Consider the following 12,500-nt stretch of genomic DNA (forward strand, 5'->3'; position numbering starts at 1 on the left):
CCCCGGACGGGAATGCCAAACCCGGAGCGCCGGCAGCCCACCACAGGAAGGCCAAAGGTCGGACGAAGGGGAGGGCGACGCCCAAGGGGAGGAGCAACAAGGCCCCGCCCCAAGGTGCGGCAGCCAAGGTGGTCGAAGGAGAGCCGCCGAAGGAGGAGGTAGAGGAGGAAGAACCGGGAGCGACCGGAAACGCAGATCAGGCATCGAACGCAGACGAGGTGCCGAAGTCCGGGCCGCGGCTCCGGTTCAGCCACGGAGACAAGGTGAACTGGGTTTGCCCCGTGCAACTGGGAGGAGAACCCAGTCTGGTGGTGGCAGACCAGAGCTCCAGCCTCACCGTCTACTCCCTCTGTGGACTGTAGAGCCCATCCCTGTGAAGCAGCGACTACTGTACGGAGGTACGACACCTCCGTACAGTACGTGTTGTACCTACTGTACGTCCTGTGTGTTGGTTCTACTGATGGAGCTCTCGTATTGACTGGCCCATGAAAGGGTTGTGTGTGTGTCAAACCTCTGCAGAACTGACACTTTTCTTGATTCATTTGGTTGACCGCTGAATGTTAGTGCTACTAGAAGCCAATGTTCAGACAATTTATTTTACAAGGAGTAAACAAACGTAAAATGACGACAGGACTACATTCTCTCCGGTTCCTACAAATGCAGACACTCTTTACAAAAGTCACAGCACTGAAATGATAACACAACCCCAGAGTTGTGCGGACAGCCATGAACCAGTTGTTTAAAATAACAAGGCACGATCTCAAACGTAGTCAAATACTTTGCACTCGACTACTTAAAAAAGGAAACCAAAGCAGAATACATTAAAATGTTGTGCATTACCAGGTGATTCTGGGGTTTACAACCTTCAGCTTTCAAGCAGTGTAAACTCTTGTGAGATTGCAGATCATTACGTTGTGATGTGGAAGTACGTGTTGCATTAAATATATCAGCCATGCTGCTACGGTGTTGTCTCTTCCCAAAACGTAGGAAAGAGGTTGTTTCCTTGAGTGCTGCTCGGAGTTCGTTGGGGAAAAAGTTTATTTCTGTACAAATAAAATCAAAACACAATGAAAAATCCTGTTCGAAGGTCCCTACGACCTTTGCGTATCTTTACTGAACTTGTATTCAGAAACTCATAATAATAAACCATTCTGTCACCAACATCAGGCAGTTGGTTGAATGAAGACACCCACAGTCTGTTCTCGCCCGCCCTGATTAATAGGGAGGAGTGAGGAGTCCAGTTCAAACCGGGTCGGCGCCCGTGAGGCATACGATGCAGGGGGTTGAGGAGAGGGCCGTGGCGGGGGGGGTGAAGATGGTGCTCTACAGCCGGGCCAGGCTCTTCTCCAGGCTCTCCAGGCTGGCCTCTCCCTCCTCTCCCTTGCTGCCCCGGGCGCTGACCTCCAGGAACTCCACCTTCATGGGCAGCTGGCTGAAGTCAAAGTCCTTGCCCTTCTTCCCCAGGAACACGCTGCCCCCCACGGAGCCGTCCTGCGCGCTCAGCACCGCGGACCGGGTCACCCGCAGGGTGTTCCTGGGGGGGGGGGGGGGGCGTTAGAGAGGAACGGCTAGGTGTGAGTGTGCTTAGCCGTTAGGAGCCGTTTTGAAAATCTGCCCCTTGTGATGTCATAAGGGGCAGATTTTCTAAACGGCTTGTAAGGCTGCTCACGCTCACACCTGGCAGAATGCAATGCGACATTTAGCAGACGCTTTTATCCAAAGCGACTTACAATTAGTACATTTGTCAGAAGAAAGAGAAACAACAATATACCTCTTGTCGGTAAAGTAAGGAAGTTCATAGAACCAAGTGGCAAGAACTGAAACCCGCTTGGTTGACCACTTCCCCGTACAGAACACAGACAGCCAGCATAAGATGCTACACAATGCTAAGTACTGTTTTTAAGCGCCAGGACGTACAACATACAATAAATGCGTAAGGGGGGAGGAGATGCTCCCGCCTGAAACAAAGACCAACATGCCGAATCCTCTTTGGGATTTTCATTGTTCGGATTTCCAATTAAACATTTTTATTGAAATCCTAAATTGATAAGGAGACAGTTAATCAACTATGGATAAGAAAATGATGTACTTACATTTCCTTCTCCAGCTGCTGTTGAATCAGTTTGGCCGACTTGGCCATGGGGATATCTGTTTAAAAAGAACCATAAAATACTGGGATTAAGGAGAGATCTCTGAGCTACTCGATGGGAGTTTAGCCTAAAGGGCTGATTACGGTCCCACGTTCACGCAACACATTGACCGAGCAGACGCTTGCTGCTGCGTCGCCTCGACGGAAGGTTAGAATTTTTGGGAGCCTCACGTAAGGCCCTTGCGGCGGACACAAGGAGGGTCCGCAAGAACGCAAGGGGTCCGTAACCCCCTTGCGTTGCATGAATGTGGGACCATAATCAGCCCTTAATAGTATGGAACCAAGTCTGTGACCTGATATCCTTCCCCTGATGCCAGTTAACATGACTAAGTTTTAGTTTAATAAGTGTGGGCTGTGACATCACCTTGCTTGTTGCACGCGACCAGGACCGTGGGAGCGTTCCTGGAGACGACCGCGTCCGTCAGCAGGAAGTACAGGAACTCCGCCACGTCGCGGACCTCCTTCTGGAAGATGGCGCTGTCCACTACGAACACGATGGCTCTGAGGAGGACGGCCGGTCAGTCACGTCACATCACAAGGATTACACCGACGAATGGGACGATGGCAGAACACAAGTCTGTGGTCTGGATGCGTATCTGTTCCTTGTCCGTGTTTATCTGTGTTCATTTTTGTGTGTTTGCACGTGTGTGTGTGTGTGTGTGTGCGCGTGCGCTTTTGCATGCGTGTGAGAGCGTGTACGTGTCCAGTGGGAGAGAAACCCACCTGGCTGCAGACTTGAACTTCTCCATGTATTGAGAGCGCAGGCTGTCATGACCAGGCAGGTCTATGAGGGTCCAGGTGTTGGCCTGCACACACACACACACACACACACACACACACACACACACACACACACACACACACACACACACACACACACAAATGACCTCATGACCTGTGCCTCAGTGTGGTGCTGAGTTACAGTACAACGCACGGTTTAATAATTCACTCCTATAGTTATTAATCGTGTTTTCCTACCTTGTCGTTCTTGGCTTTATACGGAGAACTGCTGTCAGTAATGGAGGTCTGGGTTCTCTTGAACTTCCCTGAGAGGAGCTGAGGAAAACCATTGGGTTATTATATATTATATCTCTGTTCATATGTTGCTGTGGAAGAGGTTGCGTTCAGGGAGACACCGAGGCGGGAGGGGGAGGGGGGTCCACTCACCCTGACGAAGAGGAGGGTCTTCCCGGAGTCACAGAGACCAACAAGCAGCACCGCCGTCCGCACGGTCTTGCTCGTTAGAAAGTACTTCAGAAACACTGACAGGACGAGGGGATGGTCACAGAGAGGGGTCTGCATTAGTAGCTGTTTTACATTTCGACAAGACGTGGATAAGCCGACACGTATGCTATGTGTTTGGCTGTGAAAGTGACAGCTGGTAGTCCTGGGCTGACACTAAAACATGAACCATACTATCATCAGATGAACACACACGGCTGGATCCTCCTGAACCTTAACAGAATAACTCACACCCTTATTAAGAGCAGTTGAAGAAGACAAAACAACATTGAGCCAGGTAGCCTGCACCAGCTGTACGCCAACATGGGGCCTAGCTCGATGCTAACTTGTCCGAGGCTACCGAGCTAGCATACTTAGCTTCACTAAACAGAGAAGGTAGAGGAGGTGAGAGAAGGGTAACATGTTTAAACCATCCTCTAGTCCTCTGATTAGAGACATTGGGGGGCAGGGGGGGAGAGCTAACGCGACGTGTCTCACCGACAGTGATGACCACCACCGCCAGAGCGACGACCAGGCCGATGATGAGCCGGGGCTCCTGGTACTCCAGCTCCCGGCGCAGGCCCTCGATGTACGGCTGCAGCGTGCTAAGCATGTCGCCGTCCTCCTTCTCTTCCATGGCACCGCCGGGGTCCGTTCTGCTGTCTACATCCATCTCTCGGAGTCTATGTTGTGTGATGATGACGCGATGACCCGAACTGCTCCCCTGCAAACCCAGGAATTGGACACGTGGGCCTTGTTGAGGACCTGCAGCGCGTCTGTTCGCCCGCTAGAGGGCAGCAGATCTCAGCTGCAGCGCTACTGTTCGCCCGCTAGAGGACAGCAGATCTCAACTGCAGCGCGTCTGTTCACCCGCTAGGGGGGAGCAGATCTCAACTGCAGCGCGTCTGTTCGCCCGCTAGGGTGCAGCAGATCTCAGCTTCAGATCTTTCACTAAAGGGAACAGTCAGATGTCAGTTGTGATTCAATCTTATATGAGGAGGTTTTGTCTAATATGTTGATGGAATGATGAAATGCACCCTTCTTTTTGGTTGGAAAATCGCACAGTATACCGTTGGGTAATCTTTGATATCCCATTAGCCGTGAGAGAATCTATAAAGCGGTTCTCTGTGAAATTATTTTTATTGGATAAAGTTATGCCTCCCGTTTTTCTTCTTTTTTCTGTTCAAACCGTAAGTTCTCTTCGGGTTGGTGTGGTGCCCTGCACACGCCATTCACTACAGAGCTGGAGCTGCGCTCACCGTGCCTTTACGCACAGGGAGGGTATAGTGTGTCCGGAAGGATAACGTCGGGAAAGCCCGTTATTCTATAGGAGAGGGTGGGGTTTTGGAGCGAGTTATTCTCCTGCGCCGTTCAGACGACAGAGGTACTCGGAACTCATAAGCGCTCATAGAGTTTTCGTCGTCGTTCCTCGAGAGATCCGTCACAAGGACGCGCTCCGTCGCAGCTCTCTTGACTTTTATCTCTGACGTTTGTTTTTGAACAGAAGTAGGCCTAAAGTAGAAGATAATTATGGCATTATCGTTCTTATATCCGCTTTGCGTGTGGTTTTGCGTCATATGCACATCGATGGAAACCGGATTTATCTACCAGTACCCCGCGGTGGGTCTCCAGCGCGTCACCGCGCAGCAGCGCTCGGTCACCGGGCCACCGGGAGCCACTCGGAACCAGTACAGGTGAGAACGCACATTTGCTCGTCCGTGTCCAAATCCATGTTGTACATTGGCCTGCGTGGCTTTTAAACGTTATTTCAACCGGGTGGTTCTGTTGTTGAAGGAACTGGTGCCAGTACACAGTCTCCAGGACCGTGAGCTGCCAGGTTCACAACGGGACAGAGACGACCGTCCAGCGGGTGTTCCAGGGCTGCCGCTGGCCCGGGCCGTGTCCCAAGCTCATCAGGTGCCCCAACTCACCGGGACGACTCGTTTCTTTGCGATACACAGCAGCTCCATGTCAAAGTGGATTCAATCACTAAACAATTTAGTCCAAACAAAAGCACAGTGGTTTATAAAGGTGTTGTCAGATAAATAAAGCCTATATATTCAGGTATAACCAATCATTGCTGCAAGTGCATTTACATTTACATTTAGGGTATTTAGAAGACGCTTTTATCCAAAGAGACTTACAATAAGTATATTTATCAGAAGAAAGAGGAGGAGCAATATATTGCTGTCGGTACTGTAAGGATGTTCATAGAACCGAGTGTCAAGCAAGCAAGTACTATTTTAAAGTGCAAGGACGTACAACATGTGTTTAGGAGTTATGACAACGAAATCCATTGTGCTGTATTTCAATGTAATGTCTCTTTAAAACCCATTTCAGTGCGCAATCCCTGCATGGATCCGGTGTACTGAACCGCGGTGTGTGTGTGTGTGTGTGTGTTTGTGTGTGTGCTGAGGTAACGTTGTGGGGGGGGGTGCTGCCAGTTACAGGACCCTGGTGAGACCGGCCTACAAGGTGGCATACCGGCAGGTCACCGCCCTGGAGTGGAGGTGCTGCCCCGGCTTCATAGGGGAGACATGTCGGGAAGGTAGCACACACACACAGGCACACAGGCGCACACACACACACACACACACATACATACATACACACACACACACACACACACACACACACACACACACACACACACACACACACACACACACACACACACACACACACATACATACACACACACACACACAGGCGCACACACACATACATACACACACACACACACACACGCACATACACACACACACACAGGCGCACACACACATACATACACACACACACACACACACACGCACATACACACACACACACAGGCACACACACACACACACAGGCACACGCACACACACACAGGCACACGCACACACACACACACACACAGGCACACACACACACACACAGGCACACGCACAGAAACGCACACACACACAGGCACACACACACAGGCAAACGCGCACACACACACAGGCACACGCACACACACACACACACACACAGGCACACGCATACAGAAACGCACGCACACACACATGGATGCGCACAGACACGCACAGACCACGTAAGCACACAAACAGGCTCACACACCCACGCACGCACGCACGCTAAGGCAAACACACGCACACACACACACACACACACACACACACACACACACACACACACACACACACACACACACACACACACACACACACACACACACACACACATATACACACACACACACAGACGCTCACTCACACGCACATACACAGACACACACCCACACGCATGCTAGAGCCTCACGTTTCGGTCCACAAATAGCGATCATTTCAAAGATGCATCTGTAGCTGGGCTCCCTCTGGGATTAACACTGTTTGTGTTGCTTTGTTTCAATGAGCCATCTGTAGTCCATTAGTTGTGTCTGACGGAGTGAACCACATCACTCTCCCACTGCCTTTGTACTCCATGGCTCAGTGGCTGCCACGCAATGAAAGTCCTGCTTTATGTAAGACCATAAAGTTGTGTGAATGCAGATCCAAAGGGTGTTTTAATAACTTTGCAATAAAGCTTTAGATAAAAGGCTGGCTGGGTTTAATGGTGTTGTACCTTATCTTTAATAGCCTTGTTCTCAAGATGCTTTGGTGGCTACAAGAAAGATCACGTTCACACTTCTGTTTGTGTGTGTGTGTGTTCGTGTGTGTGTGTTTGTCTCTGTGTGTGCGTGTTAATGCTTTTGCATGTGTGTGTGTGTGTGTGTGTGTGTGTGCGTGCGTGCGTGTGTGTGCTTGTATGCGTTCGTGTGTGTGTGCATGCTTTTGCATGTGTGTGTGTGTGTGGATTTGTATGTGTGTGCGTGTGTGTGTGATTGTGTGCGTTTTTTTGCGTGTGTGTGTGTGTTTGTTTGTGTGAGTATCAAGTGGTCCACTTCCTGACCACAGTTTAGTCTGTCTCTATAAATACGGGGCAGCGTAATTCTCCGAAGAATAACTGAAAACCACCGCCGGAGACATTGGGCCGAGGACTCCGAGAGAGGCAGGGTGTGATGGAGGCTGTGTTGTTGAGAACACCACCTCCAGAACACTGCAGGCCGAAGGCGTCCAACCCCACAAGCACCCCGGGGCTTACCCCCCAAACCCCCCAAACCCGCCCGCTGGAGCGAGAGGAACCACTAGCCAAGGGCGGATGGGTCTGTGCCGCTCTATACCTTTCATATATATATATATATATATATATATATATATATATATATATATATATATATATATATATATATATATATATATATATATATATATATGTATGTCGCGGTCAAACGCCCTGCATTCTGAGATGCTCGTAGTGTCCAGACAACAGCAGCAGACTGGCAGACCGCCCAAAGGAGATCCCCTCAGAATGGGCTGCTTTAGGAGTGATGGGGGTGAATAATGGTGAACTGGTGAAGAGTGGTGAACTGATGAATAGTGGTGAACTGGTGAATAGTGGTGAACGGATGAATAGTGGTGAACTGGTGAATAGTGGTGAACTGGTGAATAGTGGTGAACTGGTGAATAGTGGTGAACTGGTGAATAGTGGTGAACGGATGAATAGTGGTGAACTGGTGAATAGTGGTGGACTGGTGTATAGTGGTGAATAGTGGTGAACTGATGAATAGTGGTGAACTGGTGAAGAGTGGTGAACTGGTGTATAGTGGTGAATAGTGGTGAACTGATGAATAGTGGTGAACTGGTGTATAGTGGTGAATAGTGGTGAACTGATGAATAGTGGTGAACTGGTGTATAGTGGTGAATAGTGGTGAACTGTTGAATAGTGGTGAACTGGTGAATAGTGGTGAATAGTGGTGAACTGATGAATAGTGGTGAACTGGTGAAGAGTGGTGAACTGGTGAATCGTGGTGGACTGGTGAATAGTGGTGAACTGATGAATAGTGGTGAATAGTGGTGAACTGGTGAATAGTGGTGAACTGGTGAATAGTGGTGGACTGATGAATAGTGGTGAACTGGTGAAAAGTGGTGGACTAGTGAATAGTGGTGAATAGTGGTGAACTGGTGAATAGTGGTGAACTGGTGAATAGTGGTGGACTGATGAATAGTGGTGAACTGGTGAATAGTGGTGAACTGATGAATAGCGGTGAACTGGTGAATAGTGGTGGATGAGTGAAACCCAGCCAGTGGCACCGTGCAGTAGAAGTGCTGTGTGTACCTTGGTCAGGTTGCTGGCGCTCCCCATATTGCTCTGTTTATCAAACACGCTGGACTCTTCATGTCAACCCTTCCCGAGGAGGAACGCTTCATCGACCAGAGCTAATGAAATGAACCCCGCGGCCCCGCCCTCCTCCCTCTACACTTCACACGTTGCCATATCTGCCAAGTCAGTAGAAGCAGAGCTTACGGAGCGTGGGGGCCGAAGTGGTCGCAGAAGTGTGAAGAACTAATCGCTCGTTATTATCCTGACCTCTGCAGAAATGCCTTAGCTTCTCCGCTCGAAACAGGGCGAGGGGGGGGGGGGGGGAATCACCTCCATATGGCCAAGAGGGGTGGGGCTCACTGAGAGTACGTTGTCGAGACGTTGTCACGGTAACCGTCGGGGGGGGGGGGGGGGGGGCCGGCGGACTGAGGGAACAGCTGGGAGGATGGAGCAGACACGACCATGTAGGGAGATGGGCTGGAGAGTGGGAGGAAGGAGAGGAGGAGAGGAGGAGGGAAGGAGAGAAGGAGAGAAGGAGAGAAAGATCTGAAGAAAGAAAGAAAGAAAGAAAGAAAGAAAGACATTTTTTAGGAAAGGAGGGAAAACAGGAGGAGAGAGAGAACGATGGGAAGAATGAAAGAGACAGAAGGACAGACGGACAGAAGGAACGTCATTGCCCAGTGAAGAAGAATGCCCCATATCAGTGGTCCCTCAGAGCAGTGGGCACTCTGGAGCGAGGGCCCCTCAGGCTGCCTGAGGGCCCCTGGGGTTCCATGTGGCTCCGCAGCGATCCGGTTCTACTGTGGGAACGCGGCCGCTCTGTTACGGATCAGCGGGACGGCGCTCCTCTCGAGACCAGCGGAGCCAACGAGGAACCAGACCTCCAGGGACCAGACCCTCCAGGGACCAGACCTCCAGGGACCAGACCCTCCAGGGACCAGACCCTCCAGGGACCAGACCCTCCAGGGACCAGACCCTCCAGGGACCATACCTCCAGGGACCAGACCCTCCAGGGACCAGACCCTCCAGGGTCCAGACCTCCAGGGACCAGACCTCCAGGGACCAGACCCTCCAGGGACCAGACCCTCCAGGGTCCAGACCTCAGCCTGGACCATACCTCCAGGGACGAGACCTCCAGGGACCGGACCTCCAGGGACCAGACCTCCAGGGACCGGACCTCCAGGGACCGGACCTCCAGGGACCGGACCTCCAGGGACCAGACCTCCAGGGACCAGACCTACCCTGGACCATCCCATCTCCCCCTTCGACGCCCTCTCCGGTGGGACTGCCCCGCCCCCCGGTGGCCCCGTCTCCACTAGTCAGCGGAGGATAGCTCCCCTCACCCTGATCAGGTGTTGAACCACAGACACATCCGCCGCCGTGTTGGAAAACAAACGCCAAGAAACCACGGCAGAGGGCGGCCCCCAAACAGCAGAGAGAGGGTCCTGGGTTACGACCCCGCACTGGGAACAGCCAGGACCCTTCAGTGCAAATGGAACTAGGAGAACCGTTCACGTGTGTGTGTACGCGCGTGTGTGAGCGCATGTGTTGTATGTGTATGTGTGTGTCCGAGTGTGTTGCTGCGTGTGCATGTGTGCGTGCCCGTGTGTGTGTTACCCCTGAGGGGGGAGGCTGAGGGGAGGCTGAGGGGGAGACCCGACACCCCGGTGCCTTCCGTCCCGGTAGAGCAGACCCCGGCTGGCTCTCTGTCTGGCTCCATCATCGCCCCGGACCCCCAGAGAGTCTCCCTGACCGGTTCTTAACGCGACACAGGTCTTCAAACTGAGCCCAGGGGAAAGATGGGAGGACTGGAAGTTAATTAGTGATGCGATGGAAATTGTGGTTCTGTGACGTTGTGTGTGTGTGTAGCGCGTCACACCTCGAACGCTCCAGCGTTGGTGTTTTGGGTGTGTTCACGGCTCGCGGCTTCGGTTTATATATACTTTATAAATGCTAAATATCGTGGAATGCGTGGCCACATAATTGCATTGTTGCATTTTGTCCTGTTTCTGTTTTCCCTCACGGAATGTGGGTGTTTTCCGAACACATTTAGCTGACACCCTGACCTCTAGAAAGACGCTGTTTGGTTTTAGCACCAGGGAGTAAAAGAGCTCTGAGTATTGTGAGATGTAGGGTGAACTCTGAGTGTTGTGAGATGTGGCGTGAGCTCTGGGTGAAGCTGCCCTAACCCCTGACAGAGTGGAACACACGGAGCTGAAATGTGTTAGTCATTTCCACCCCCCCGTTGCCTCACCCCGTCTGCACAGCAGTCTGATGCCTATCTGCACACAATCATTCAACAATGATGTCTGAGTATGAAGGGACCCCCTCCCTTGGTGAGGGATGAGGGGGGGTCAAGAACGGTGGAGCCACGAGGGAGGGAACATTCGTAATAATTCTCAAAAGATGAAAACACTTTCAAACCAACCGCAACGTCAGAAGAAGAGAAGGAGGGAAACGGCCACATTGGTGTTGGCCGGCCATGATCATGATGACTTAGGGTCAAATGAACAGAGGAGATGAGGAGATGAGGAGATAAGGAGATGAGGAGCTGAGGAGATGAGGACCTGTTCCATTCCACGGTTGCAAGGCTCATGTACAACTGTTTACATGATGAAGGTCTCAACAGAAGACGCAAAAGTGGCGTCACGTCTTCACTTTTTATTCCGCGTTTAGACGAGCATTTTCGGGAGGAAATCTGCGTGCATACGGTGACGCAAAAGTGTGTGGAATTCGATTGGGTATGCATGTCAGGCGGCTAGGTGGTGCTGTGATACACCATCACACAACACCACCATGTCTGAGCGCATGCGTAGAATCTTCCTTCTTCTCTTATCGGCGCCGTGAAAACATAAGACAACACAAACATAATTATAGATCCTTCTCTGTTCAGTAATAATATCTGTACATATCCTGTACATTTCGTGGAAAGACTCCTGTAAGTTTATTAGAGCTGCCAGAGCAGCTTGGCGGTCCGCCGCATAGAAATAATCCAACATGTTTGTTTATTTCCCTGTACTGACGCTGTATGTGACGGTAAGCCGTACGCGACTTGAGCAGATCTGAGCAGAGTTTTGCATCTTGGCAGTGTAGACGGAAACGCTACGGCGGAGCGTATTCAAGTTTTCCACCCTGGAGGGTGGTTTCAATTTTTGCCAAAAACGCTGTCACCGTCTAAACGAAAGGCACTTCCGATAAAATATTTTGTCTCTTTTTACCCTCAAGCGTCCTCGTGTAAATGGGGCCTTAAAACAGTCCTAACAGACAGCTCATCTCTCCCTGCCCCCTATTTGAAAGCTGCCTGCGGTGAGTGTTGATGGCCGGTTGAAGCAGCGTCACCTGGCCGATTGTGATTGGACTCTGGGGCTGGGGATGGCTGGACGCCTGTGGTGCGTTGAGCAATCAGGTCGGACCGGCCGTCACCACACACAGACTCAGGGAGAGAAGTCCTCCATGGCAGCGTGGGGCACCAGCTCATATCAGTGACCTTCTACAGTAGAGGGGGTTCCACCATCACCACCCGTGCCCCAGGCCACGAGGAGCCCAGTTAAAGCCTCCTAGCCGGGGTACGGCCGCGTGGACACCCTGTGACAGGGTCATCAAACACCTTCCTGTCTCGTATTAACGGGGAATCCAGCCAACTCCTCTTCCCAAAACGTCCATGGTCAAGCATTCGGGTTTAACCCTTAACCCTTCCTTTGATTTGATTACCCAGTGGACTCTTGACACTATCTGACACTTAATGTACGCACTTATTGTGTGTTGTACGTCCTGGCACTTAACAATAGTACCTGAGCATTGTGCAGTGTCTTATCCTAGCTGTCTCTGTTGTATACGGGGAACGGGTTAACCTAGTGATGGTCAGCGCTGACTCCGTCTGACTGAATGTCGGTCAGCTGTTCAGTCTGGGGTCTAACAGCTGTCCTCTGTCCTTCCCTCACCCTCT

At 51.4% G+C, this 12,500-nt stretch overlaps 3 protein-coding genes across 5 annotated transcripts in view; 2 read left to right on the top strand and 1 right to left on the bottom strand.

The window, feature by feature from the left end:
* The window catches only part of wdr53 (WD repeat domain 53), a 2,625-nt gene extending 2,167 nt beyond the window's left edge, over window positions 1-458 (top strand). For both annotated transcript variants that reach the window (XM_079731141.1, XM_079731140.1), the window contains exon 3: window positions 1-458. This exon is cut by the window's left edge and continues 364 nt beyond it. In XM_079731141.1, coding sequence (XP_079587267.1) covers window positions 1-362 — 362 coding nt within the window. In that variant the 3' untranslated portion in view covers window positions 363-458.
* Window positions 459-577: 119 nt separating this feature from the next.
* Window positions 578-4,127, bottom strand: srprb (SRP receptor subunit beta). The gene is made up of 7 exons (XM_079731142.1): window positions 3,869-4,127; window positions 3,317-3,411; window positions 3,128-3,205; window positions 2,873-2,955; window positions 2,514-2,650; window positions 2,094-2,148; window positions 578-1,534 (listed from the first exon to the last, which is right to left on the bottom strand). Exons 1-7 carry the CDS (start codon window positions 4,041-4,043, stop codon window positions 1,324-1,326), a joined length of 834 nt encoding a protein of 277 aa, XP_079587268.1. The 5' UTR covers window positions 4,044-4,127; the 3' UTR covers window positions 578-1,323.
* A 273-nt stretch (window positions 4,128-4,400) lies between these two features.
* Window positions 4,401-12,500, top strand: part of col26a1 (collagen, type XXVI, alpha 1) — a 22,057-nt gene continuing 13,957 nt past the window's right edge. Inside the window, exons 1-3 of one of the 2 annotated variants that reach the window (XM_079733996.1) lie at window positions 4,401-5,064; window positions 5,165-5,287; window positions 5,815-5,918. In XM_079733996.1, the coding sequence (XP_079590122.1) occupies window positions 4,901-5,064; window positions 5,165-5,287; window positions 5,815-5,918 (391 nt within the window). In that variant the 5' untranslated portion in view covers window positions 4,401-4,900. The remainder of the gene's footprint in view (window positions 5,065-5,164; window positions 5,288-5,814; window positions 5,919-12,500) is intronic. The other variant, XM_079733997.1, reaches the window with a different exon arrangement.

The sequence above is a fragment of the Pollachius pollachius genome (genome assembly GCF_949987615.1).
Source record: "Pollachius pollachius genome assembly, chromosome: 3".
Classification (NCBI taxonomy): Eukaryota; Metazoa; Chordata; class Actinopteri; order Gadiformes; family Gadidae; genus Pollachius; species Pollachius pollachius.

What these genes read in the sequence shown, in the direction of transcription:
- srprb (XM_079731142.1), bottom strand. Translation starts at nt 4,043, where the DNA reads ATGGATGTAGACAGCAGAACGGACCCCGGCGGTGCCATGGAAGAGAAG. An exon ending in GGTGGTGGTCATCACTGTCG is followed by an intron (nt 3,412 to 3,868) that starts GTGAGACACGTC and finishes TCGTCCTGTCAG; the next exon opens with TGTTTCTGAAGTACTTTCTA. An exon ending in GGTCGCGTGCAACAAGCAAG is followed by an intron (nt 2,149 to 2,513) that starts GTGATGTCACAG and finishes CTTTTTAAACAG; the next exon opens with ATATCCCCATGGCCAAGTCG.